General features: G+C 41.7%; 1 protein-coding gene across 4 annotated transcripts in view; it reads right to left on the reverse strand.

Annotated features, from left to right (window-relative positions):
- Positions 1–230: 230 nt before the first annotated feature.
- dph6 (diphthamine biosynthesis 6) overlaps positions 231–25,041 on the reverse strand; it is a 391,285-nt gene continuing 366,474 nt past the window's right edge. For 2 of the 4 annotated variants that reach the window (XM_068039383.1, XM_068039384.1), the window contains one exon: positions 231–4,788. In XM_068039383.1, the coding sequence (XP_067895484.1) occupies positions 4,670–4,788 (119 nt within the window). In that variant the 3' untranslated portion in view covers positions 231–4,669. Of the gene's footprint in view, positions 4,789–6,572; positions 6,625–18,343; positions 18,503–25,041 lie in introns of those variants that run through there. The other 2 variants (XR_010975725.1, XM_068039385.1) reach the window with 2 other exon arrangements.

The raw sequence follows: 25,041 nt of genomic DNA on the forward strand, positions 1-25,041 counted from the left end.
ATCTTTCTTACCAATGGAATAAACTGCGTCTCCCAATGTTTTCTGTTTTGCATTTTATTCATGCAATATATGTGGGATTCTTGATTTTTTTTTAAAACATAGTTTAAATTTTATCATCTCACAGCTCAAGATTTTTATGGGCATGTTCATGCTCCCTGTGCATTGCATGAACTGCCTCTCAACTCTCTCCAGACTTATTGGCAACTATTTTAAAAATCCCCAAACTGAACTAATTTGGCATACATTTTTATTTCTTTCAACACAAAGTATGCATGGTTAACTATATAACCTGCTAAAAGACATACATGTTTTTACAAATTTGCTGTTAGTCAATTTGTGAAAAGAAAACTTGCCTTAGACTTCACCTCCATGCAGCAGGCTGTAAATGAAGGCACCACTGCTCTAAAACACCTGAATACAGCCAAATCATGTCTGTAGTCGGCAGAAACTGCTTAGTGTGCATGCATATATTTCCCATATCATACATGTTTGTCTCAACAGGGGTCAGCAGTGCAAAACAGGCTTGTAGCGAATTGGCAGCCTGATCCACACTGCACCAGTTTATACTTCACATTGACAAGATTTTTAATTTCAAATCAAATAAAAGCAACAGTTGAGACTGGGAAATGAGGCTCCAAAAAGAATTTGAACTATTGTTCTGTGAACTTCAGTGGAGAGATCGGGCGTGGTGAAAAATCAGCTGCCGGTTCACTGCAAGACCCTTTTGTGCTGCTGGTGTAGACAAATTTCACCCGCTGTATCTCAACTAAAATCATTTAAAACATGCACAAACTTGTTTCACCTAAATATTCTTATGATACCAGTGAAAATGTCAATTAAAAATGGCAATTTTTTTTAAAATGTCCTGATCATTGTATGCACATATTCACATAAATGCAACCATGTAATTGCTCAAAACAGTATCCATCTTCCCTAGGTTACTATTTTTGAATGAAATATAATATACAAATATAATTGTATTGGCCAGCATCTAACATCTTGCAGATAGTTAAACAATTCCAAAGCATACTATGCAATCAGCTGCTGGTTTGACTCATTGCCCTTGATGACCATTATATATATCCAATAAATAGCCACATCAAACTAACTGGTAACATTACAGCTTTCTAGCCCACACAGAACATATACTTACTTTCACCACAATGACTTAAATATGTTTTCATACAAGACGACTTATACCTGGAATAAAATGTAGAACATTTTCAGCACTGTCATTTCAAAGGCTAATTTTAAAGCAAAAAACACACATCGAAACAGGATGTCCTTGAAGCAGAATGGCCGCTTCAGCTCACCGCTCTCTTACCCAGGAGACAGTCCACTTCTGTTGTCCTCCACAGTTCACAGCACAGGAAAAAATGCACCACTTTCTCTTATGCTGTGTCAGGTCTAATCCAGGGTTATGTTTCCGTAAAATGTGTAGGGCGATTAGATAATAACCACTTAAAATAACCTGAGTATTGTTATATAGCCCATTTATAATGGCTTTGCAATGTCAGAGGTCTTACATGCTTCAAGGCTCCCCTTATTTCAGTTCCCAATAAGCCTGTTCGAATACTGATCCCTCATACAAGGAATACAATTCAGTTACTTCCCAATGCTGGCAAAATTCTGTGCAATAAATGATTATTCTTACATATAAACTTTGACCTGTTTGATGACTATGAGCTGGAAAAACAAAAGATTAAAGAGACCTTCAAGAATGAAGAGAAATTAAGTTGATACAGCTGGTAGTGTGTTATTAAAGTAATTATTGTATTGTATTACTTAATACACCCATCATTCTGCACTAGGTCTATTTGAATCATTGTCTATGTAGTCAGTGCTACAATATACTAGGCATTTGCAATGCCTATTGATGGACTAGCCCTACATAAAACTCTGAGCAAATGTATTCCAATGCATAATGCAACTGTGATTTATGCTACCTCTTGCATTGCCTTTTTGTTTCTTATAACTGGAAATACTTGCAGGAAGTGGCACATGTTCAAAAGAAGAGGTAAGTAAGCGTATCTACTTTATACTGGCTGCAGTTATACTACAGCTGGTAAGAAGAGAAATGGGCACAAGATCAGCTCTTGGATATGGCCTCATTTATATCTCCACAATCACAGGCATGCCATGCCTTACTTTTAGGGCCAGTTCGATAATGATAAGGATAACATTGGTCCCAACTGGGGTAGAAGAAATACTTTTTCAGTCTGTATTTTTTAAAGTGTGCTGCTTCTGTGACTGTTCAGAGACTTCTGATTATTTACTACAGTATAATGTGTGTGTATACGTATATATCAGATAAAGCTATTTAATTCATTATGACCAGACTGTGAAACCATCTCCATTGTTTCTTTTACACATTTTATACTAATGTCTTTTGGCATTTTAATTTTTTTGCCCAGCTAATCCTAGGCTGAGGTAATTTGTAATTTAATCAGCCTGCATTTTTGTCTCAAAGGAGGAGTATCAGGCTTATGGCATGGATTGTTGATACTGTTTTTTGGGTGCATTTCTGTATAATTCTCTATTAGCATTTTATTATAGAACAAGTAAATACTTTGGATAAACTTACTATATAAAAAGTTTACATTGTTACATGTGGTATAACTAAGAAGTATGTAGCCCACATAATAAAATTTAGTCACATTATCCATTATTAACGCACTTAGTCTCATATCAGGATAGTAATAATCTTGCATAGGTAAATATGTTGTCAATAATGACTCTGGTTTCCTGACATCATGCAACTATTAACTATTAATGGATTTACATCACTAGATGCACATTTCAATTACGGGCAAGTAGATTTATCCCCAGGGCATGATTTAAAAAAACTAATGAGTACAAATTTTTTTGTAATCATGAAAACATGAGTGCAAGCATGAAACGGGGCAATGCTGAAAAAGTCTACAGTGTTGTCCACCTACCAGTTGATGGTTGCACATAGGATGTTGGAAATTGTGCATAAGAAAGCAGAAACAAAAGAAGTTCATATGTGGAGAAAAGAGAGTCTGGAAAGAATGCACACCCACAGAACAAGCAACATTTAAAAAGATTGTTCTTAGGATGTTGGCATCGCCTGTTAAGAGTGCATTTATCATCAACAGTTGGCATGCTAGACCACATTAGATGGCATTTAGAGTCAGAGTAACTTGTAGATTAGACCAGGTAGGAGTGGCAAGTTCCCTTCTCCAAGATATATTAATGAATCAGCTGGGCTTTTATGACAAAATGGCAGCTTTCGTGGCCATATGTTCCGGTGCCAGCTGACAAATTACCACATTTATTGAATTCAATTTGACATATCTATGGGTTGCTAGTTCAGTATCATAACCTCTACAATACCATCCCTTTGCTAATGATAACAGTGAACTTCAGCCATTCTCTTATTGCTTCAAAGAACCATCATATGGGTATTTCACACACAAAAACAGAACATCTATAATTCATCTTCATCAGTGAGATATCTTCAGTTACCTCGGAAATCTCAAGTTGCTCAACCTGTGCAGTAACTTGTGTGGATTTATTGCACAACATATAAAGCCAGTGAAAATGAATCTCTTTTCTAACAGCTTCTAAAGCATGCTTCATAGCACTTTCAAGTCCTAGATCAAAATGGCTCACCAGGGAAACTGAGCTTTAATAGGCAAGTGCCTTTCTATTTTTGTACAAATGCTGAATTGAGTAGAAAACAAAGGTTGTTCACAATATTTTTCTGTTTGTGTGCTGCTGAGCAACATGTTTCATGTATTAATCTCAGAATTGGCTCTGTGATGGCTCAGAGAATTCACCCAGTGAGTACCTGAGGTACACAAACCAGGAATGTCCCACGCTTGATCCCTGGACTGAGCTGATTCAGCTGATTTTGGCTGGGATGGTGGTAGAAGCACTGCAATGGCTTCAGGGTCAGCCAGGGTTTCCATCTGTCATGGCCACCTCTGCAGGGAGAGAGTGTGCACACAGACCTGACATTGGTGAAGGTGTGATCAGGCTTAGTTATGCCACCACTTGTTGCCTCACACAGTCAAGGCTCATACATGAAGATTACCACTGGGAAATGGTGTACAAGATGTCAAATCCTTTACAAGGGGAAAGTGAGTGAGGGTTTAAAAAGAAAGTCAAGACTTAAGCACTGAACAATTGCACTGCCAGTCAATATGAGGACTCAGTCTCTGCCCATCAGTGATACAATAAAAATGGAAATTTCTATAAAAATGATAAAAGATTTAACAATTGTTATAAAATTAAAATGATTCATATTTTTGTACATCATAACTTTAACATCAGAATTCAGACACCATTATAGTTCATGTTATCTGCACAGATTAGAAAAACAGATTGACTTTCCCTTGGCTGACTTTATAGACCAAAGTAATCAGTAAATCTAGTAATATGCAACACCTTTCCCCCCACCCCTTGCTTTTATCAGTTGCCAATAAATGTAATAGTAAACTTGGCCACGAACAAGAAGTCCTTTGTTACTATATAGACAGAAGTGTTGACCGAAGTGTTGTTTGAAGTTCTTTCTTTTGCATGCTGTTGGATCTGCTACTATAAACACAGGTGGAGTTCTGCTTTTGTTTTCCTTTATTAAAAAGGGGAGGAAATGGATTTACAGTAGCTGGTAAGTCATCACTCTTCATCCTGACTTTAGTCCTTAGCTGCTCAGCAAACAACCAACGTGCAAAATTTCTAGGCCAGGCAAATCTGCTGCAGGCACCAAAATCAGCAGTGGGACCTTTGAGCCCAGTACATCTTCTAGGGATCTCTCTAAATCTAAAAATAACAAGAGTGTTAAAATTGTACTTTTTAATAACATAATCACATATAAGTTCATGAATAATTACTGAAACAAAGGCACCATTCTAAAAAAATATATAAAACGAAGGACATGTACATTAAAAAATTGCCTTAAAATACTATTTCTGATAGTTATATTTCTACATGATGAGAAAGAACTTAATAGAACAAGAAAGCTCTTTGTCTCAGCTGCCTTTACAAAAAAAATCTATATTGGCTGGAAAGCTGTGCTGCACTTTGTTTGTAGCATATGGCAAGCTAGGTTTCACAAACCTCACATCAAACATCTGAACTACCCAAGGACTACCCCTCAGAGTATAAATTCCATACATGGCTTGTGTTGTGAAGAGGGGTCCCAGTGGGGATTGGATTCCTGGTACTAGGGTAAGACGTGTTGTCCCTAAAGATGTGCCCTATGGTCAGTGCAGCACTTAACCCATTGACCAGGCCCTATATGATTATTCAGAAGTTATTGATGTCTTTTGGTCCCTAGCAGATTGTGGAATATTCACATCTCCTTACTGTCAAAGCATATGGTCACTAATTGGATGCATTAGAAAGACAGTAGTTTTGCCTTCATTGATGCCAAACTAAGGACCTACGGTGAATGACCCAAGACTGATTGTTTTTAATGCACGATTTGCTTTCTGCTGAGCGATCATTAATTAGTTCCTTTTTCTGAAAAGTTTGATTAAAAGCATCTACAATCAGTGCTTTTCCAGAAAATTTGTTTCTGAGCACTAAAACAATAAACACTGACCAGAGCACAATATGATTACAGATACAATGCATAATTCTTTGAACAGTGAGATCTAAATGCAGAGAAATGACTGAGCTGGTTGCTCTATTTGCAATGCAAAGTCCGTCCTGTAAACAGAGCTGTGAGAACACGGTTTTAATATTAATTCTTCTGCACTCTTGGGACTTTCTGATCTTCTATAATATATGAATCATAGCAACCTATTGTTATTAGATCAAACTATAAATTGTACATTATGGATGGTTAAAGCACTGCACATATAGTACCATTGCAGCCCCTTAATTTTTATTTGACATAAGAAAAAGTTGATCTTAAGAAAACTCTAGTTTTGCTGCAACAATGAAAAACAATTAATACAGTAATTTCTGGCTGCCTTTAGAAAGTACTGAACCATGGTAAAAATTAAACAGTATAAAGTGTGCTATCAATATCAAACAGCATTGCTCTGCTACGATATTACACAACCAAAAAATGAATTCACTTCTGAATAGGACTTTACTGACTCGAAGTTTTGTTTCCAGAGTTTGCCACAAACTTGTTACTTGTTTGCAGCAAACTGTGCAATATTTGTGCTTGGTTCAAGAGCAAACTGATTTAATGCCGAGTTTGGCAGAAGGAACCCAGTTCTTAGGCAAAAAGGCTCTTGCCAACTGCTTTGGGACAATCTTTAGTTCAAAACACTGTCCTCCTGACCAATAACACCAGATCAGATGCGTTGAGCACGAATGGTTAATGTGAACAAGGAAGGCCAAGGTGAGAAATGTGGAGTTCAGAGATTCAAAATGATTCAGGTTAGATCTTGAATCCTAAAAACGCTTGCTGGAATTATCGAGTGACAAAAAACTGAAGCTCAGGTCTAAATGCAGGGACTTTCACTGTAAAACAGTGAAGTTTTGTGAGACTACTGGGGCAGGTGGGGGACACACGACTTACTGTAATGCCCTTTGTCACTGTGTACTTAAGAAGGAAGTTTGGTCTGTGAGCACTGGCAGTTCTAAAATCCACATATAGAGCAAGACTTCAATTGCAGAATAACCTCGGGATGGTGGTATCTGAAATAATTGGATAAATCAGTCTGTTATACTCCAAAAAAGCTCATCTTTCACATTGGGTGACATATTCTCTTATTTGCCACTGCACAGCTGGTACCTGTGTGTGTTGGGTAAGAAGATACTGCATGGAAGCCTTAATTTTGTTTTTCATACTACTAATGACCAGAGGGCAAATTTGGAATTTTGCCTTCTACTGTGGATTTGTAGCTAATTAATTAACTAAAACTAGCAGAATAATCCAAATCTTTTGGGGGCTGAACGCTTAAATTATTAAACTTTTAATTATGCACTTGTCTCCATGGGGTATTTAAAAAATATATTATAAATGTAATTAAGTTTTCCTTCTTGGCAGCAATGATTTATGCAGGTTATTTCAAAAGGTCTTTTTTTTTGTTTTTATTCCATAATGGTATATATTATTACTTATGCCAGTGTTCAAGCGTTATAATGATGGGCCCACCCATTTAGAAAATGGGACCATGTTGATGCCATGGCTATAAACTGAGAAGTATTTTTTTTCTTTAGGTTAGACTGGATCAGAAAATGAAAATAAAATTGGCACAGACCTGACACAGATAAAGGTCAGCATGTCATGATGTCACTGGAGACACAAAACCCTCTCGAAGTAAAAAACAATGTAGGGCTAGATTTTGTTCTCCCCCAGGCGTTGGGTTCCATGGTGGGGGCCTGAAGATGGCTCCTGGTGAGGCCCGCCATGGACCTCGATGCCGGGAGGTCCCAGCCCGATCCTCCCGGTGGCGGCAAGGCACCATGGGGGCCTCCCTGCCGCTGGGCAACGGGACCACAATTTTAATATGCAAATCAATTTAAATAATTAATTTAAATAAACTTAGGTCGCCTCCTGATTGCCCACCCTGATCTGCGGCCCGGCGACTGCCAGCACTGTGCCTTCGGATCCCCGTCTGGGGAAACGAGGCGAGGGGCCATGCTGGTGGGGGTACGTTTATCAGTGCGGGGGGGGGCGTGAGGGGGGAACGGGGTCAAATTAACATCATGGATGTCGGGGATAGTTGGTAGGGTTGTAGTTAAATGTTTGTGGGGGAGGGGGGGGAAGGTTAGATGGTAATGATAAGTGTTTTGGGGTGGGGAGGGCAAATAATTAATTGAATTGTTATGGGTTGGGGGAGAGGCCGAAGAAATGTATTTATTCAATTAAATCTATTTTTAAATATTCCAATAGGGCTAACAGCCCTTTAAAAATGGTGTCAGCACCTGCGCATAGGCAGCTGATGCCATTGCCGGGGACGGACAGCCCACCCCCTCCACATGACTGGGGGTGGGGGGCGGGGGGTGGGTGGTGGGGACCGCCCCAGCTTTTTAAATGATCCGCTGTGCTTAGGATAGCAGCAGCTCTGCGACATGTGCAGGCCGCCATTTTTTCCACCAGCAGTGGGCACATAAAGTTCAGCCTGTATTCATTCTGTCATTATTGGGACTAAAGAAGCTCGTGGTTTGTTTTAGTTAGCCTCTTATTCATCTTAGCACTGAGACTACTAAGGGAATGCAAGATTTTCTCTGCACAGAAGATATCAATTACAGTTAAACAGTCAAAATGTTCAGCTACATCTATATTTAAAATTAGAACCATTGTGGAAATCATGATTAGTGTTGTTCCCTCATGGTTAAACAGTGTAGACATGGTATAAAAGTAAGCTCATTGCGCATGGAGAGTCACAAGGCCACAGCAATAGGCATGTAGCATTATTGCTGAGCCCCGAGATCAACTTTAATTACTCTCCACCAAAAGATTACTTTTGAAACTCCCAATGCAGCAGACCTAGATGATGAGAGGCCACAAATGACTTCATTGTTCAAGGTGGCAAGGGAGAAATGACCACCATATGCCTGAACTTCGTGCTATTGCAGGCAGCTTCAGTTTTAATACGATTTGACTGAATTTCAGCACTGAATAACTGATTTCTCGTGGCTGGGGGTGAACAACTGAAAACAGAGACACTACTTACATATGTTTAGAGGCCTGAAACAATAACAATGAAACTACAAATCCCAGAATGTATGGTTTGGTTCCTTAACTGAAAAGAGATGCACTTGCTATAAACTTGATCAATTAATTCCTCGCGGGGCCATCAAATATTAAATTTGACAGACCACCCAAGATTGCATTTATTCTGGAGTATGTAATCTCAAATAACAATGCACATAGTTAGATTTTAAATGCACCTAGATGTGGAAGTTATGTTCAGCTAGCGACATAGCTCAATTTCCTTTTTAAAACAATGGGAATTCTACTCAGTTAAATCCCATTTTCTTGCCTCAGACACTAAAGCAGTAATGGGTCCAGGCAGCATGGAAGAAAATCTGCAGGCTTCCAATTTAAACATTGCCTCAATTTCTTGCATGCCTCAGCATGATGTAGACCGTCCGTGCACAAGCATTGAATTGCCTGAACCAGGCCTATCAATGTCTGGGTCAATGTATTGCAAAACTAGAGACTCAGTACACCAGTATGGAAATTGAGTGAAAGCAAAATACTGCAGATGCTCGAAATCTGAAATAAAAACAAGAAATGTTGGAAACACTCAGCAGGTTTGGCAGCATTTGTGGAGAGAGAAGCAGAGTTCTGATTCTGATGAAAGGTCACTGACTTGAACCGTTATCTCTGCTTCTCTCTCCACAGATGCTGCGAGACCGGCTAAGTATTTCCAGCATTTCTTGTTTTTATTTTAGTATGGAAATTGTGGTTGGGTCGTCAACCTGCTCCTCCAAAAAAAAATGGAGATGCAGTCCGAGAGATTTGGAACTTTTTACGGATAGCAAGTACTGATAATGGTTTTGCTGTTGCCATTTCCAGCTCTTCTTGAGCCAGCTTTTGCTTCTTTCCCACCCCTTGCACCATCATCCCTGGTCATTGAATCACTCCTGCCTTCCACTATCACAGATCTTTCCTTTCATTCTTTCCTCCTCCACTCCCGCTTATTTCCCTGCCTCTGTACTTGCTTAAAGGCATCTCTAACTTCTGGCAGTTCTGTCCACAGGTCATCAACCTGAAATGTTAACTCTGTTTCTCTCTTCACAGATGCTGCCTGACCTCCTTACTATTTCGAGCATTTTCTGTTTTTATTGCAGATTTCCAACATCCACAATATTTTGCTTTTTCAAAAAAATTCTATCCTCTATGTTAAATTTCAATTTAACAGAAAGCCCATTCTTCTTGCAGAAGCAATATCCTAACTGCAGTCAGTATAATTACAGCTTTTTTTTTAACCATGATCCATTGCCTTACACTTACTGACATTGAATTCCATCTACCATTTTTTACCCATTTCCCCACTGTCCTATCTCTTTGTAGGTCCTTTAAGCTTCTAAGGAATTAACTACAACTCCTATTTTTGTATCTTCTGCAAACCATTCTCTCTGGGCCAATATCTAAATCATTGAAGTACACATTGAACAGGAGTGGTCTCAAAAGTGAACACCACTACCCACTTCCAATAGTCCTCAACTCATCATTTTATCCTTTCTTAATCAATTTCTAATCCAGTTTGCTATTCTTCAACTAATTTCATGCGCCTTAATCTTTCCAATGTGCTACCTTGTCAAAGGCTTCCCAGAGTCCATGCACATTACATCCAATGTATTTTCCCCCATCTACCCTATCCATTACTTGCTCAAAGAATTACATGAGGTATGATTGTGCCTTTTGGAAACTGTGCTGGCTTTTTCTTTATCTGGATATGTGACAATATTGTCCTTAAAGAGCCTAAAATTTTCCTTACCACAGAAGTTGAGCTAACTGGCCTCTAATTAGCCGGATTAGCCCACAACATACATGCACACTCAGCCTTGCATATAATTGCTAGGGCTGTCCAAAATGCTTGCTCATTCTTCCTTTAGCTAAATGAACTTAGCTAAAATTTTCCTTTCGTCCATCACAATATTTCTCATCTCACTCTCAACCAAATATCCTTTTCTTTCATAAAGACCGATGGAAATACTTGCTCAATACGTCTGCCACATTTTGATCATTATCTACAAATTGATAATTCTCCCCTCTCAAGTGTTCCACATCACTTCTAACAATTCCCTTTTACTGATGTATTTGTGAAACACTTTTCTGTTCCTTTTGATGGTTTTTGAATTTTTTTCTCACACCTTCTGAGCTTTCCTTATCCCACCTTGACCTCTTATTTTCTTCTTTTCTCATTATTCCTGTAGTACATACACACATATGAATTAGGAGCAGGAGTAGGCCACTCAGCCCCTCAAGCCAGCTCCGCCATTCGATAAGATCATGGCTGATCTGATTGTAACCTCAACTCCACATCCCCGCCTACCCACAATAACCTTTCACCCCCTTGCTGATCAAGAATCTATCTACCTCTGCCTTTAAAATATTCAAAGACTCTGTTTCCACTGCCTTTTGAGGAAGAGAGTCCCAAAGACTCACAACCCTCTGAGAGAAAACAATTCTCCTCATCTCTGTCTTAAATGGGCGACCCCTTATTTTTAAACAGTGACCCCTAGTTCTAGATTCTCCCACAAGGGGAAACATCCTTTCCACAACCACCCTGTCAAGACCCCGCAGAAATCTTATATGTTTCTATCAAGTTGCCCCTTACTCTTCTAAACTCCAGCGGATACAAGCCTTTCCAACCTTTCCTCGTAAGACAACCCGCCCATCCCAAGTATTAGTCTAGTAAACCTTCTCTGAACTGCTTCCAATGCATTTACATCCTTCCTTAAATAAGGAGACCAATACTGTACACAGTACTCCAGATATGGTCTCACCAATGCCCTGCATAGCTGAAGCGTAACCTCCCTACTTTTGTATTCAAATTCCCCTTGCAATAAATGATAACATTCTATTAGCTTTCCTAATTACTTGCTGAACCTGCATACTAACCTTTTGCAATTCATGCACTAGGCCACCCAGATCCCGCTGCATCTCAGAGCTCTGCAATCTCTCAACATTTAGATAATATGCTTCTTTTTATTCTTCCTGCCAAAATGGACATTTTCACATTTTCCCATATTACACTCCATTTGCCAGATCTTTGCCCACTCACCTAACCTATCTATATCCCTTTGTAGCCTCTTTATTTCCTATTCACAACTTACTTTCCTGCCTATTTTTGTGTCATCAGCAAATTTAGCAACCATACCTTCCGTTGCTTCATCCAAACCGTTGATATAAATTGTAAAAAGCTGAGGCCCCAGCACTGATCCCTGTGGCACACCACTTGTTACAACTTGCCAACCAAAAAATGACCCATTTATGCCTACTCTCTGTTTTCTGTTAGTTAGCCAATCGTCTATCCATGCCAAATGTTACCCCTTACACCATGAGCTTATATTTTCTGCAATGACCTTTGCTGTGACAACTTATTAAATGCCTTCTGGAAATATAAGTCCAGTACATCAACCAGTTCCCCTTTATCCACAGCACATGTTACTTCTTCAAAGAATTCCAAAAAATTGGTTAAACATGATTTCCCTTTTACAAAACCATGTTGACTCTGCCTAATTACCTTGAATTTTTCGAAGTGCCCTGCTATAGTAGCTAACATTTTCCCTATGACAGATGTTAAGCTAACTGGCCGGCTCTCTGTCTCCCTCCCTTTTTGAATAAAGGAGTTACATTCGCTATTTTCTAATCTAATGGAACCTTCCCCGAATCGAGGGAATTTTAGAAAATTAAAACCAACGCATCAACTATCTCACTAGCCACTTCTTTTAAACTAGCTTGTCAGGGGATTGGGAACCTGAGGGGTAGCTCAAATTGGAAGGAAGTAAAGCTGATAACAGGAGGTAGAAAAGTAGCAAGTGACATTAGAAGGCAGGCGAAACAAAGGCAAGCATCAACTAGGCTTATAATGCAGAGTGTCAAAAAGACAAGGATCAGGGCACTCTACCTGAATGCACGCAGCATCCGCAACAAGGTAGATGATATAAAGGCCCAAATAGAGGTAAATGGGTATAATCTAATTGCCATAACGGAAATGTGGCTACAGGGCGACCAAGACTGGGAACTGAATATTCAAGGATATTCGACATTTAGGAAGGATAGGCAAAAAGGAAAAGGAGGTGGGATTGCACTGTTAATAAGGGATGGGATCAGTACATTAGTAAGGGAGAATCTCAGATCGGAAGAACAAAATGTGGAATCTGGGTGGAGCTAAGAAATGGAAGAGAAGCTAAATGATTAGTTTGTGTCTGTCTTCACTGAGGAAGATACAAGAAATCTCCTAGAATTAGAGATCCAAGGGATTAGGGGAAATGAGGAATTGAAGGAAATTAGTATTAGTAAGAAGGTTGTATTGGAGAAATTAATGGGACTGAAGGTTGCTAAGTCCCCAGGACCTGATATTCTACATCCCAGAGTGTTGAAAGAGGTAGCTATAGAGAGATTGGATGCATTGGTGATCGTCTTCCAAAATTCTATAGATTCTGGAGTGGTTCCTGCAGATTGGAAGGTACCAAATGTCAGCCCACTATTTAAGAAGGGAGGGAGAGAGAAAACAGGGAATTACAGACCTGTTAGCCTTACATCAGTCGTTGGGAAAATGCTAGAATCTATTTTAAAGGATGTGATACATGGACACTTGGATAATAATGATCTGTTTGGGCATAGTCAACATGGATTTATGAATGGGAAATCATGTTTGACGAACCTGTTGGAGTTTTTTGAGGATGTTACTAACAGAATTGATAAAGGGAAGTCGGTGGACATGGTGTACTTGGATTTCCGGAAGGCTTTTGATAAAGTCCCCCACAAGAGATTGGTTAGCAAAATTAAAGCACATGGGATAGGAGGTAATATACTGGCATGGATTAAGGATTGGTTATCAGGCAGGAAGCAGAGAGTAGGAATAAACGGGTCATTCTCGTGTTGGCAGGCTGTGACTAGTGGGGTACCGCAGGGATCAGTACTTGGGCCCCAGCTGTTCACAATATATATCAATGATTTGGATGTGGGAACCAAATGTAGTATTTCCAAGTTCACGGATGACACAAAACTAGGTGGGAATGTGTATTGTGGGGCAGATGCAAAGCGGCTTCAAGGAGATTTGGTCAGACTTAGTGAGTGGGCAAGAACGTGGCAGATGGAATATAATGTGGACAATTGTGAGGTTATCCACTTTGGTAGGAGGAACAGATGTGCAGAGCATTTCTTATGTGGTAAGAGATTAGAAAGTATAGATGTACAAAGGGACCTGGGTGTCCTTGTCAATAAGTCACTGAAAGCTAACATGCAGGTGCAGCAAGCAATTAGGAAGGCTAATGGTACGTTAGCCTTTATCGCAAGAGAATTTGAGTACAGGAGTAGTGAAGTCTTGCTTCAATTGTATAGAACCGTGGTTAGACAGCACCTGGAGTACTGTGTGCAGTTTTGGTCCCCTTATCTCAGCAAGGATATTATTGCCATAGAGGGAGTGCAACGAAGATTCACCAGACTTGTTCCCGGAATGGCGGGATTGTCTTATGAAGAGAGATTGGGGAAACTAGGCCTGTATTCTCCAGAGTTTCGAAGAATGAGAGGTGATCTCATTGAAACCTACAAAATACTTAAAGGGATAGTAGTAAAGAGTAGATGCAGCTAAAATGTTTTCCCTGGTTGGGGAGTCTAGAACCAGGGGACACAATTTCAAAATAAGGGGGAAGCCACTTAGGACTGAGATGAGGAGAAATTTCTTCACTCAACTGGTAGTGAATCTTTGGAATTCTCTGTGTCCCAGAGGGCTGTGGAAGCTCAGTCATTGAGTATGTTTAAAGCAGAGATTAACAGATTTCTAAATACAAATGACATAAGGGGATATGGGGATAGTGTGGGAAAAAGCATTGAAGTGGATGATCAGCCATGATCACATGGAATGGCGGAACAGGCTCGATGGGCTGAATGGCCTACTCTTGCTCCTATGTTCCTAAACACCAGTTCTGACTGGATCACATCAGTGTTATTGGACTTCATTCTCCTTTTTCAAATCTATGCAGAATCATACCGGATAGTAAGAATAATCTCTGGCCCTTTTCTCCAGTATCATCTGTCTCCTTCATCCCTTCTCTCAGCCCCCTCCAAGACGACCTGTAAGATCATGGACTTCTTTGTTGCTAAGATTGAGATCATCCATTCAGTTGTCTCTGTTGCTTCCCCTTTGTCTACCAATCTGTACCTCCCCCAGGCTCCCCCTTGCCCTACTTCTGCTCATGCAATCTCCAAGCTCATTTTGCCCATGAGACCCACCTTCTATTCCTTGATCAGTTTCCCAATAAACTATAGATGACCCAACTTCCCTTTCTGGCCCTCATACTAGCCGACATTAAAAATGGTTCCCTCTCCTTAAGCATTGACCCTCTTCCTTTCAAAATAGCCATCAGCAACTTCCCTATTTCTGTAATTTCCTCCAGCCCTACAACTTGCCCACTCAAAAAAGCTCTGTTCTGCCACCTCTTTCCTTGTGAACCCCCTTCCTGAGCTCCTCCATTGGCAACTGTGCCTTTCGTCATCTCGGCCCTAAGGTCTGCAATGCCTTCCCTAAATCCTTCTGCCTCGCCACCTCCTTCTTCTCCTATAAGATTCTCCTTAAAACACACTTCTTTGACCCATTGGTCACATCTGCAGATATTTCCTTATTTGGTTCAATGTCCATTTTTGTCTGATTATACCTCATGGTACATTTCTCTATGTTAAAGGCACTATATGGGCAGAATTTAATGCGACCATTTAAGGCATGTATGGTGGCATCGGGGGATGGAGAACAGCTGAACAGCTCTTTTAAATGCATTTAAATATAATTAATTATAATTTAATCATAGGCCCTCGATTTTGTGAATGGCGGGTGAAAAGCACGTTCCTTCGGGTTCACGGGCATTAAAACCTGGCAGCAAGAGGCCATGTTGCTGTGACGGGGAAGCAGTCCTGAGTATTTCTGCATAGGGGAAGAAGGGCGTTCAGAGGCCATTGTCAGACTGTGTTGCTGTGGGCTCTGCAAAGGAGTTCAGTGTCTCAGGAGCTCTGCAAGGGGGATCGGGGGCTCTACAAGCATTTGGTGTGGGTGCTGGGGAATGTATTGGGTTACCAAACAGCTGTCTTATGTGATTGTTCGCTCACACTGCTGGAACAGAGAGTGGCCCATCAGCAAGGTTGGGCTGTGAGCTCCATCAGGGATGATGCCGAGAGTATTGTCAAAAGCTCAGTTGCCAAGGCAGAATCATTGCTGCATCGACAGCATTCTGCAGGCCCAGAGGCCACCTGGCATGGATCTCATACACCTTGTCTTTTTGGACCTCTGTGGCATGATGCAGTGCCTCCGACAGAGGAAGGGCCAAAAGGCAGCTGTGCCTGTCCATGAAGCTCCATGACGAGAGCAGCAGAATGCCAAGGGCTCACATACGCCAGAGAGTGTACTGGATTCATATCAGCTACCTCCAAATGTCCGAATGCCATTGTCAGTGAAGACTATGGCTCTCCATGGAGGCTGTCACCGACTTACATGCCCTACTGCAGGACGAGTTGCGACCCATGGGATTTGGTGGTCACCCTATGCCAGTGGCCCTGAACATCACAGTGGCACTAAATTTCTACACATCTGGATCTTTCCAGGGACATGTGTGGGGTCTCCCTGGCAGCAGCCCACCATTACATCAAGGAGGTGACCAATGTCCTGTTTAAGAGGGCTGGCAACTATGTGCGCTACTGGACCGACCCTGACAGTCAGGCCAAGCAGGTCATTGGATTCCGGGTCGTCGCTGGATTCCCCCGGGTTCAAGGTGTGATATATTGCATGATGTAACCATCAAGTCTCCACCAGACCAGCCAGCTGCCTTCACCAACAGGAAGGGCTTCCATTCCATCATCAATGTTCAACTGGTCTGCGACCACTGAAGCATTTCCTGCAGGTGTGTGCCCACTTCCTGGAAAGCAGCCACAACGCCTACATACTTCGATAGTCTCAGGTGCCACAGCTTTCCTGGCGCCCGCTCGCCTTCAGGGATGGATTCTTGGGCACATGGGCTACCCATTGAAGACTTGGCTTCTTATGCCTGCGCTGCAGCAGAGGACAGGTACAACAATTGCCACGGTTCCACTTGAGCAACCATCGAACAGGCATTGGGCCACTGAACATGAGATTCTGCTGGCTCGATCGATCTGGTGCAACCCTGCAATATGCCCCAATGAGGGTCTCGCGTATTGTGGTGGTGGGCTGTGTTATGCACAATCTACCACTGCAGAGGGGGGAGACCTTACATGATGATGAGATGCATGAGTGACACATCCACTGACGAGGAGGAGGGAGAGGGGCAAGCAGCAATGGATGCTGGAGACACAGTACTGGAGGCCAGACAGATTGAGTGGTGTGCCAAGGAAGCAAGGCACAACCTCAACATTACCCGTTTCCAGTCACCCTGATGTCCACTCACTAAGAACGTAATAAAGACTCACCTTCAGGCATTATTCTGTTGCCTCCTTTCCATTTGTGGTCCCTGACTTGCGACCAGAAACAATACACGTTGGTGCCCAAGGGAGCACAAATGTTAATGAGGGCTGTGGGCACATTAGCATTGCACTAAGGGGGAAGTCAGCAGCTCACAATTAAGGCATAATGGAACATGACTTTCAGGCAATGATTTGCACAAAAGAACTTTTAATTGATGATGACATCACATATTTTCTACACCCAAGAGTCCCAAAGTTTAACTAGGTGGTTTTCTTGAAACGTTTGCAGGAACGCCTATGCGGTGTGATCCACATGATAACAGCTGGGCTGGAGGCAGGATGCTGATCAAGCTGCCCTTTGGCCCGTGATGATTTTGGCGGCCGTCCTCTGGCTGCCTGAGGTCTGGAGGGTCCCGGGCTGCCTGAGGGTGTCCTGCAACTAGTGCATGACTCTCTTCAGACGTCGCAGCTGCTGGAGTTGGGCTCACTGGCAGAGGGGAAGAGGAGCCGGTGTCCACACTCGGAGCACACTGAGGGGAGCCGCCTGATGTGGAGGGCAGCCTCTCCTCCTCCCTTTGAAGGCTTACTTGAACCTCCCTGCTCACCAGAGAAGGATGAGGAGCAGGAGAAGTCCACAGCCTTATGTTCCTTCTCTCACCTTGCCACTGCTGCGTCCAGCTCAAGGCCAAGGTGATGGTGTGCAGGTCTGCGCGCAGCTGAGAGATCCAGCTCTCCATGAGGATCACCAACCTCTCGATGGAGGAAGCCATGAGCTCACATGCCTGAGACATGGCAGCACTCATGACATGGATGGACTCTTCCATCATCCACTCATGGTTGCGCATTGCCTCTGGCATCTCCGCCATATGTTGTCTTACTCTCTCTGCAACTCCAGCATGCCCTGTGCTATTGCAGCCAGAGGCTCGTCATCAGCCTGGGGCTCAGCATGGGTCTGACCACCCACTGTCCTCCGACTGTCATATGCCTTGGCTCTCTCACCCTCAGGCAGCTGCTCAGGCCAGCTTGTGACCCTGATTCTAAAGCTGAGCGGTTACCCACCGAGGTGAAAGTATTTGCACTGGTGGAAGGTGCAAGAGAGTCATGGGACGGTGCATCCTCTGAGTGGTCGTCCTCCTCAGAGGTTGATGGCTGTCCCCCTGTGGCTGTAATCTGCTGCGCACACCAACTTGCGTGAGAGATCACAAACATTTGTGGTTTGGGTTGTGTAGATCTCATCATGTCAAACATGCGTGATGTGTTTCGCCATCATTAATGAGTATGTCAATGGAGGCAAATCCTCACTCTCTTGTGCAGGGACTGCAGTCTCCCTGTCTGAAACTGCACAGCCGTCCTGGGTCCCCGCCAGTTTCATGGCCCCTTCTCGGTGGTGGTGAGAAGACACAGATCGGGAGCTCCTCTGTTAGTCCGGTCTGTTTCCTTCCTATTGTGGGTCCTCTTTTCCTGCAAGAGGAAGAATGAAGATTAGATTGGCAGCTCTGTCAGTATGAGACCCTTGAACCCTTCTGGAGATCTCTCGTGCTGACACACATGCTGTCAGGGGAGTTAATGGAGGTGAGCTATGAAGGACGGAGGCCTGTGGCCGAGATACAGCCATACATCTGTCAGGATGAGGTCCTAGCCTCGCTCCTCTGCCATCGCCATAATCATGCCACCCTCCCCATGTCACGTACCCTCCCACCTAGTCATATGCAATCCCTGAAAAGGTGATTGGTATGGAATACTCACTCTGGCAGAATGCAGGAGGACGTTGACCCTCTTCCTGTACTGCACCCAGTTGCATTGAGTGACTCCATAGTTGCTGATCTCCTCTGCAATCTCCAACCAGGCTTGCTTGATCAGGCAGGAAGACGTCTTCTTGCCATCACTGGGGAGGAGAACCACCCACCTTTCCCTGGCAGCTTGGAGGAGAACTTGCAGGGAGGCATCACTGAACCATGGGGTCACGTTTTGTCTTGCCTGGGCCATCATTTACTGCCCCCCTTGGGGGAGTTGGGGGGTCCAGGAACTAGTCACACACAATTTAAAGCTGCACCAGGCTGCCAATGAATTGAAAGCAGCAGTGAATGCAGGGCTTGGAGGCACCAGAGCCATCTGGCACTGTAATCGGCGACTCTCATCCCACTCCTGCCATGTGATTGGGGGGTGGGGGGGGGGGGGGTGTGCCCGCATCTCCAATATGCAAAATGGTCACCCACATAATGGATGTGAACAGCGCCGATTTCCAAGAACGCCAGCGGGATCACTATATTCAGTCCTATAAGTGCAAGTTGGCCTCAAATTATGCCCAAAGCTGTCAGTGTTAGACAAACATTCAGCTGCAAGCATTATACTTGCTGTGTTGCCTCATGCCAAAAACATTAATGGGGACTCTGCATAAGTGTGTGTTCAAAGGCTGGAAACTCCACAGAGTCTCCCTGGGATTAAAGGTCCCTTGGGGCAGAGGGAGAGGGACAGGGACAGCAGCCCAGAGAGTTCTTGCTGGCTTTGAGAAACACCAGTTGTTGTTACCAAGTCTACAAAAAGAAATAAACCAAACCATGGTGTGTCTTTCATATGGGGACCAGCAAGTGGCTTTAGTGTATTCATCCTTCCCTTTTCCAAGATTTTTTTTCAATTATATTTTATTTCTAATCATCTCTATTTCTTTATAGAAGTCGTGAGTGTGGGATTTGTGAGTTTCTTGGCTTTTTCCAAAAGGCTTTAAAACAAAATGGAGACTGAATTCTCAAAGCTTTATTTTGGCCAAGTTTCACATTTAGAATTATCAACTGTCCTTTTCTATGGTTCAATTTTTACTTTGCAGTTAGGCAACACCTGTGATTAACAATAGGTGGCTTCAAGTTGTTAGCTCATGAAAATTGGTTTCCTTCTCGATGGAAAAATCAAAGAGCCTGCTTTTCCAAGTGATTTAAACACAGCTGGATGATAAATTTGAATTATTAAGCCCTTCCTGATTAGCTGATATGTAATCATTGCAACCCTCTTTCCTAGTCGTTTTAGCGAAAAAAATGTTTCTTCCAAAAAAAAGACAATGAACCATTGTTAGGGCCTAAAGATAATTTTGTTTTATGAGTTCTTGGAAAGTGCATAAAAGATTAACTTTAGAGTATTTTATGAGGTAGCTTTGTTTATTTATGGGAAAGTGTTGTTCATTGAAGACAGCAAAAGCACCAAGTACTTTCAGAAAGGAATCAGTTGATAATGTAGAAAGCAGTGAGCATGGGGCCTCAAAAGGAACGGTAGACAAGTTAGCAGAAGAGGTTGATTGGCGGAAATGTGGTGGAGTGGCTCCCTCAGAGTCTAAAAAGAGCCAAAGGCAATTTGGCTCTCATTCTTCTGGATCCTTTCCTACTCCACGATAAGGCCAGTTTCTGCACCCTTCCAATACTGTCAGTTATCATCCTTACCGCAGTACTCTAGGAATTCCCTCAGCTTTGTTGTCATCCTAACGAGGACATTCTTCTACCCTAAAATTCAGTACTTCCCTTCCACTGCACCCTTTTCAATGTTCCAAATCCCAGTTCCACCTTCAATGCTGATAGATCAGTGCCCCTAGTAATACTAATTGGCAGAATGCCACAGTTCTTATAAAGCCTTTAGCTCACTGTTAGCAATACCACAGGACATTAACTAACATTATACATACAATTCTTTTTAACATTTTAAGGTGAATAGTTTAGGATGTGCTCATCAACCAATAAACATAATATTCTTGTGTAGTGAGCTCACTGAAATGATTAATGTATTAATTTTCTTGCTTTTTATACCTCAATACTTAAAAACCAAAAACAATAAAGTAGCCATTAATGTTTCCGTTTATTAAATGAGTTAGCCATAATTATGCTGTGTAAGAAACCATATTTCCAAATTGCCCTTGGCTCTTTTTAGACTGAGGGGCGGCGCAGTGGTTAGTACCGCAGCCTCACAGCTCCAGTTTCAATTCTGGGTACTGCCTGTGTGGAGCTTGCAAGTTCTCCCTGTGACCGCGTGGGTTTCCGCCGGGTGCTCCGGTTTCCTCCCACAGCCAAAGACTTGCAGGTTGATAGATAAATTGACCATTGTAAATTGCCCCTAGTGTAGGTAGGTGGTAGGAGAGTGGTGGGGATGTGGTAGGGAATATGGGATTAATGTAGGATTAGTATAAATGGGTGGTTGTTGGTCGGCACAGACTCAGTGGGCCAAAATATGTAACTGTGCAAAATTGTACTAAAACAGTCCATTACATAAAAATTATGTAGTTATCAGTCACATATTCTACTGATTCCAAATGAAGAAAACAAGGGAAAATACACCAAATGATACTTTAGTTGTTGGCACACACCTAATTAGAAATAATAAATTAAATAACTAACACATGTCACATAGTGCAGATTATTCAATGACCAGCATCCTTAGATACTTTGCTTTAAGATTAGCTCCTGAAGTATAGTAGTAGGGAAGCAACAAACTATTAGGCTAAAATAATAATGTATTAGAAAGAGGATTAATACCATTTTTTTGACATTGAGGAACAGGCGTCATATTCTAAATGAACCTAGTTTCTGAAGATTAATGGGTAGAAATTTGTCTCAGGGGTGGCATAAAACGGGATATCGGATCAGCCGCCCGTTATACCCAGCATCTGAAAGTTAGTTCCACTGCAGTCAATGGAATTAAATATTAGACGCTGTGTATAATGGGCGGCCAAACCAACATCACCTGTTTTCCGCAACCCGAGATAAATTTCTACCTCTATATTTTTTTAAAATTGAACTTTCTTATTTTAACCAATGTAACCATATTGTTTTTTATTTTCTGCAGTTTTACATTGCATCTTGCCACTAGTCAATGCTCTGACCCATAAATAAGCCCAGTGGCATCAATCAAGGTCATGGTGGCACATTACATAGAAAGGTAACAAATTCCAGTTCAATGGCAAGACACAATACCAACACGACCGTTCAGTTAGAAGGAACAGACAGACGTTAAGGCACTACAATAAAAGGAACATGAAAAAGAAGTAAAACCTTTTCAGAAAATACAATTAATTTTGGTCAGAAAGTCTGATTTAGCACATCAAAGGTAACCAAGAACTGTAAACATGAAGCTACAAAAACAAAAGGGATGAGGGAGCACAAATAATACAGCATTTTTGCTGTCTTTGATGCAGAACAGTGGTAATCAAAACTTGATTTTCTTAAAGTGTATTGTGAATATTTTACAATTAAAACATGGGAATAAATGCAAAAAAAAATGGCTACAATATACACTGACATCACATTTTGACCATCTTATGTAGTGAACAATCTCCCAACGGCACATTTCGAATTTCATCTCTTTAGCAAATGATGCCTTGACTTCTGTGTGGATACAGGCAGACTATCATTGGTAAGGTCAAACCCCAACATTATAGTGGATTAATAATCTATAATCCAAAACCCGAAGCCCTAATGCATCTCCTGAAAAAGCAGACACCGGGTTTTCTCTGACTCTAGTAGTTGAAGTTTTAATTTTTACTTTTCACTAGTTATTTGTTTTTCCTTTCTCACTATAAATTTTTTTTCCGTCCACTCGTCCTAGTTCCGATTATAACACCTCTCTTTACTGCCTGTTTTTTAAATTGCTATTTTTTGGATTTTGCCTTTTTGCAATTGTCGCTCTTCAGCTCCTTTTTCCCCACATACAATCTCAAGGTTCCCCAGTAATCATTTTACTAGGTTTGTAAACAGATGATGCAACTGGTGATGCAATGTCATCAGATAATTGATTAAATGGGATGAACCTTCCCCAAAACATGGCAGATGCCACATAAACTTTCCCAACGGTCAACATGGAGACTATGAATAAATAAGTTTTCAATTGAGCTGTTCTAGGAACAAAGTTTAACCAAAAGCAACAGCACCCTTGACTGTAACCCTTATGTATGCATTGTAGCATTTTGGTCACCTCAAAATGCTACATTAGTTTCATAATGGTTAATGCAGGAATGTAACAGCTCTACAGAAATTAATAATGATCCTTATTGTTAAGGTATTTAGCAAATATCTTTGGAACCTTGGGAATTCTTTCACAATACTCAGCATTACAGTGCTCAGAGGTATAATTTTTTCAGCAGTCATAGGGCACAATAAGTATAACTTGAAAGTACTAATGGAAATTCCACACCTAAAGTGTCTAATTTCCAGTTAAGATGTGGATGCCACAAAATCACAAAGGACTGTTGGGAAAAATGTGCTCCATCGTTGAAAGTCAATCTAAAAATGATTGTAGCTGTAGCAGCTTTCAGCTATTACTGCAGCATTACTACTTGTAGGTGAAATAGCACGTATATATACACAAGATGAGGAATTTGTTACAGATCAGACTGATTACTTCCTTAATTTATTACTGAGCCGTTGCACAAAAAAAGCTCTTCTTTTGGTAAAACAATATGGCTGTACAATGTTAAAAGATGAAGTGTTGACTATTCTTAGTGTGCATCCTTCCATAAACTGCTTTATTGACTGATACTCAAATCAGTTCTACCACTATCAGCTCACTGCCATGCTGTTCACGGTGTTCTATCTTATTTCCATTCACTTTACTAAGCTTTTTTTGGAAGAAGCAAAGTTTTCGCACAGTTCAAAATTTACTATTTACAACCGATAGTATTTTTGCTGTATTTTAGCTTTTGAACAATATTTCTATCAATAAACTCAGGAGGACATCTAATTTCTATTTAAAAATTCAAGGTTAATTGCAGTGTAATAATGAATTTGCAGAATTACTGAATGTAATTTTACTATAACTCTGAAATATGTACTTGATATGTTACAGTTAATAGCTTCATGTAGTTGTTTTATGGTACATAACTAGAGAAGATTCTGAATGAGAAAAGGTCAGTTTGTCCATCAGGTATATTCCTACTACATGTCCTTATGTGACTACCTCAGTCATGGGCTCCCCCCACCCCCACCCCACATCCAGGATCTCTTAGATCTCAAGGTTTAAATTGGTGTAGTAAGCGCTGGTGAGGAGAACCATTAACGAAAACATTAATGAATAATTAATTAGTTATTAAAAACACAATAAGGATGACAGGGCAGGTGATGTGTTGCAGCTGCAGTATGTGGGAGCTGGTGGACACCAGTGAAATCCACAGCAAACATGCCTGCAGTAAGTGTATACGGCTCGAGGAACTTCGGCTCAGCATTAATGATCTGGAGACCGAGCTGCAGACACTGCGACACATCAGGGAGGGGGAAAGTTACCTGGACACTTTGTACCAAGAGGCCATCACATCCCTTATGCTAGGCTCTTATGATTTGGTCAGGGACAGGAGGTTGTGACAGCGAGTGAGGCAGATATGGGGACCCAGAACGTAGAAGCAGAAGAGCCTCAGCCTTTGCAATCGTCTAACAGGTTCAAGGTTCTCTCAACATGTACGGATGAAAGCAGGGACTGCAAGGTGGATGAGTGAACTGAGCATAGCACCATGGTACAGGAAGCCATTCAAGCAGGGGGAGTAAATAGGAATGTAGTAGTAGTAGGGGATAGCACAGTCAAAAGATAGACACAGTTCCCTGCAGCCGAGAGCGAGAGTCCAGATGGCTGTGTTGCCATCTGGTCTGGGTTGGAGAGGAACTTGCAGTCGGAAGGGGAGGATCCAGTGGTTGTGGTCAATGTGGGTACCAATGACAAAGGTAGAACTAGGAAAGAGGTTCTGCCGAGGGGGTATGAACAGATAGGGTCTAAATTAAAAAGCAGAACCTCAAAGGTAATAACCTCTGGATTATTACCTGAGTCACGTGCAAAGTGGCATAGGGCAAATTAAGATTAGGGAAATGAATGCGTGGCTCAAAGACAGGTGTGGTAGACGTGGGTTCCGGTTTGTGGGACACTGGCACTGGGGAAAGTGGAAGCCACATAATGAGGGAAGTAGAGAGGGTTTTAAACTAAATAGTGGTAGCAGGGGATCAAATTTGGGAAGGGGTGGTAAATCAAAGATTAGAGACAGGGCA

The sequence above is a fragment of the Heterodontus francisci genome, chromosome 9 (genome assembly GCF_036365525.1).
Source record: "Heterodontus francisci isolate sHetFra1 chromosome 9, sHetFra1.hap1, whole genome shotgun sequence".
Taxonomy (NCBI): domain Eukaryota; kingdom Metazoa; phylum Chordata; class Chondrichthyes; order Heterodontiformes; family Heterodontidae; genus Heterodontus; species Heterodontus francisci.